The sequence below is a fragment of the Solanum verrucosum genome, unplaced genomic scaffold (assembly GCF_900185275.1).
Source record: "Solanum verrucosum unplaced genomic scaffold, falcon-dt-bn FXZP01000047.1, whole genome shotgun sequence".
NCBI lineage: Eukaryota > Viridiplantae > Streptophyta > Magnoliopsida > Solanales > Solanaceae > Solanum > Solanum verrucosum.
The window spans coordinates 665,509-670,018 of NW_026020155.1; the positions used below are offsets into that span (position 1 = coordinate 665,509).

Sequence of the window (4,510 nt, forward strand, 5' to 3'; positions counted from 1 at the left end):
AAGAAAACAGCGAAAATATGTCCATTACTTGGTCCAAGGACTATAGACACTAGGAGGCCAACCCGTGAAGAGTGCAAAAAGGCAAAAAAGTAACAAAATCAACTTCATATTTATGATCACCTTTTACTTCCTTTTTTAACAACCAAACAAAATAGTTTTCATATTAAAGAATCTCATTATATATATGGTACATACACAACACGAAAAAAGCATAGGGAAAAAGGTCCCCACTTTGGTACTTATAATTCATTCTCTCTTCTCCATTTTTCTTCATTCACACAATTGAATTATTAGACATGACCATACATTATTAACGTTGAAAAAAAGAAAAAAAATCATGACTAAGCCTTCTTATACTCCTTTGTCATGTCTAGTCATCACCTTATTGCAATTGATCATTCCTAGCCAAGAAGCACAAATAACACCACCTCCATTGCCAATTCTCCCATTACCAAATTATGCTCAATTAAAATGGCAACAAAGGGAACTCATCATGTTCCTACATTTCGGTGTCAACACGTTCACGGATAGTGAATGGGGCAGTGGGGATGAAAATCCTTCGATTTTCAACCCCACAAACCTAGATGCCAACCAATGGGTTGACACCGCGGTTCAAGCAGGAGTATCACTAGTGATACTCACTGCTAAACACCACGATGGTTTTTGCTTGTGGCCTTCTAAATATACTGATCATTCGGTTATAAGAAGTCGTTGGAAAAATGGGCAAGGCGATGTGGTTCGAGAATTTGTCAATGCGGCCAAGGCTCGTGGCGTCGATGTTGGTTTGTACCTTTCGCCATGGGATCGCCATGATAAGAGTTATGGGCTAAATAAGGAGTACAATGAACATTATTTGGCTCAACTACAAGAACTTCTCAACAAGTAAGGTTTATAACCAACATGTTTATAGAGTGTACATAACTTAAAACCCTTTTTCAAGTTGCTAATCTAACTTCTTCGTATGATTACTTATATGTAGTTATCTTTTAGATGAATTAATAGCACAATTTCTTTTATATGTTATCATCGTATATAAGTTAATAAGTTCATGTAACTAATAATTTTCATTTTTAAAATTAAAGATATGGAGATGTTAAAGAGATATGGTTTGATGGAGCAAAGGGTTCAAATGCACCAAACATGACTTACTACTTCGATGATTGGTTTGCAATGGTGAATGAATTGCAGAGTGCAATCAACATATTTTCCGACGCCGGACCGGGGGTCAGATGGGTCGGAAATGAGCATGGATTCGCCGGAAACACAAGTTGGTCCACCATCAATCGAACATTGTTGTCTATTGGCGGTAGCAACGCTGAGTACGTAAACTTTATTTTTTCCAAACCTATCTAAAATACAATTATTTTCCTTAATATTATTGTTTGTGCTAGCTGTATTTATAAATCATGTAGCTAAGTGTGTCCACAAGACTTGTAAAAGGAAAAGACGTCACTAGAAAACAGGACTAGGTTGGCTATATATACATGTCAATCACCCTTTTATGAAAAACAAGAAGATACATGTCAAAATGTCAATTATATAAGATAATGACTTTCACTAGGTGCAAAATTTTAAGAAAAAAATGAAAGATATAGAACTTATGATCTTCAATACAATCTCAATTTGTGTGATAACAAAATTATCATGTCTTCTTTTCTTTCAAAATTATCATGTTATTAAGCGTACATTAATAAAAAAATGTATTATTATTTTTGAACCCTTAGTGTTGTCCTAAGTAGTGGCCGGGGAACTATGTGTTGGCAAAATATATTTGATACACAATTTTTTTTACCTATTATACCCTCAATTAATTACTTTGGAACTTCTTGATAATCTTAAGTTTTTTTAATTCATCCCCTTCATAATTAACAAGGGTAAAATGGTAAACTCACTATGTCAATAATTGTTTTTTAATAGATGTGTCAATTTAAAAATGGACAAGTAATTAAGGACAAAGGGAGTATCTCAAAATGAATGGAATTCCTTTTCTTCCTATAAATTCCAACAATTAATGTTGGTTAAAAACTGAGTATTGCCAAAACGTTTCAAGCAATTTAATTTGGTATACTATATTGTCTTTATGGACAATTGTTTTTTATTGCATTTATTAGCCATAAATCAGTAGCCCTTATTGTCTCATAATCTCCCTTAGTCATTAATCATTAGCACTTAATTGTCTTCATGTCCGTTGAAGGCTAGGAATTCTTTCAACCCTTTTTTATATTGTGATCTTATATATTGATTTTCTAATCCTAAATGTTGATGTAGGAGAGAAAGAAAGATATCAATCCAAATTCCCTTGTTGCTAGGTTTTATATCAAAAAGAATTTTTGTTAGTTTCTGTGTTCCTAGTTTTATATCAGAAAAACTTGCTGAATTTTGAGGATACATCTATATCGAGTGAAATTAAATATAATTAAGAAAACTGTCTTTTGACACACCTCAAGCTATTAGAATTTCCTACAAGTGTTCGTGATGAAACATTTTTCATTAAGATATCCAAAACTAAGTATTGTCAAGATTAGAGTAAAAATTATCCTCGTTGGTTACAACTTACATGTGAGCTGTTGAATCCCTTAATAGAAAGAAATAAATCAAGTATAGTAATTAATAAAAGAAGTTCAAACTTGCTTTAGGTCATATTTTCAAATTACAATCGAGACATTTTATAATTTTTCTCTTATATAAATTTCTGACTTTGGCAATGCAGTTATCTCAACAGTGGAGACCCAAAAGGGACAGATTGGTTACCACCAGAATGTGATGTATCAATTCGACCAGGATGGTTTTGGCATAAATCACAAGAACCAAAGAGCCTAAGTGAGTTGCTCGAAATTTACTACAATTCCATCGGACGAAATTGCGTATTGCTACTTAACGTGCCTCCTAACACACAAGGATTAATAACCAACAGCGATGTGCAAAGACTCAAAGAATTTAGAAATGCAATTGACACAATATTCTCCACCAATTTAGCCAAGGAATGTTCAATCAAAGCAAGTAGTCAAAGGGGAGGTAAGAATGGAGGTTTCGGACCCGAAAACGTGCTAGACGATGACCATTTATGGACATATTGGGGTCCAAAAGATGATAAAGAGGATAATTGGATTGAGTTCAAAACAAAGAGTAATAAGTCGTTGAGGTTTAATGTGGTAAGGATTCAAGAAGCAATTGGGCTAGGACAAAGGGTAAAAAGTCATGAAATTTATGTTGATGGGAAGAGAATTGCTAATGGAACTACAATAGGATACAAGAAGCTTCACAGGATTAAAAAAGGGGTGGTGAGTAATGCTAAAAGTGTGAAGATAAAGATAATTGGATCAAGGGGAACTCCTATGATTTCATCAATTGGTCTCCATTTTGATCCCTTTTGGTAGCCACATGATGATATGATTGTCCACTTAGTTAAGCACATTCTGAAAATTGGCCTAGTTCTTATCTTCTATAAAGTAGAAAAACAGGATGTGATAATAAAGTGTCGAAGTTGCTAATTCTAGTACCCTTTGAAATGTTTTGGAAATGATTTCAATAGAAAAACAAGTTCTTTAAAATAAGAAAAATAACTTTCGTAATGAAATAAGCAAATTAAGTTTTATAAGAATTTTTATTGTTTCAACTTTAATTTTCTTTATATTATACAAGAGAATCTTTATGTGTCCAAGATGTAGTAGTGGTGGGTGACCACCATGCATGGGCTGTTCCATTATCACTGTAGTCTGTAGACTTTAGTGATCAATCATGTATGGGCTGTTCCATTATCACTGTAGTGCCAGAGTCGTCTGCCCAAAATTTGAGGGGCCTCATCTATCTATATATAAAGGAGAAGAAAAAATGACACATGTCAACACTATAAATTTTCAGAATTTTAAATAATTTTAAATAATTAAATAAATAAATATAGACACGTGTCAATAATTAGAATGACGCATGTCTAAACCAGAAAAAACAGCATTTTTAATTCTTAAAATTAAAAGAAAAGAAAAAGAACGGAAAACTGTACATAATGGAAACATTTTCCATTCATCCAAATAGTAATCCATATTTAGATTAATAATTAGTTATTAGTTATCATTTAATATTCACAATTTTTTATTTTTTAAAAAATCAATATTAATAATTGTTTTTATTGATTTCAAATGAAAATTTAAGATAGGTGGGTTATGCAACAAGAGAAACATGGGGAGTTGTTATAAACTAAATTATATTTTAAATAATTAGTTAAAAAATAATATAATATATATATATATATATATATATATTTTAAAAATCTAATAGTAAGCCAAAAAAAAGAAACTACATTATTAGGTTTTAAAAAATAATACAAAATAATTGTCAAATAAAATTGCCAAAACATGTGGATTCAGTTTTTTCCAAAACATGTGTATTCCGTTTTCAGATTTTTTAAAATCATAAACTTATTAATAAAAAAACTAACTTTAACTTCAGTTACTGCAACACGTAGCCCATTTTCCTCTCCCCACGTCAATTAATTTGCAGACTTTTAACTGTT

General features: G+C 31.8%; 1 protein-coding gene across 1 annotated transcript; it reads left to right on the forward strand.

The window, feature by feature from the left end:
* The first annotated feature begins 215 nt into the window (after positions 1–215).
* Positions 216–3,409, forward strand: LOC125828322 (alpha-L-fucosidase 1-like). Its single transcript, XM_049507637.1, has 3 exons — positions 216–882; positions 1,083–1,319; positions 2,711–3,409. The coding sequence occupies exons 1-3, from the start codon at positions 338–340 to the stop codon at positions 3,375–3,377; spliced, it is 1,449 nt and encodes a 482-aa protein (XP_049363594.1). The 5' UTR covers positions 216–337; the 3' UTR covers positions 3,378–3,409.
* Positions 3,410–4,510: the final 1,101 nt, after the last annotated feature.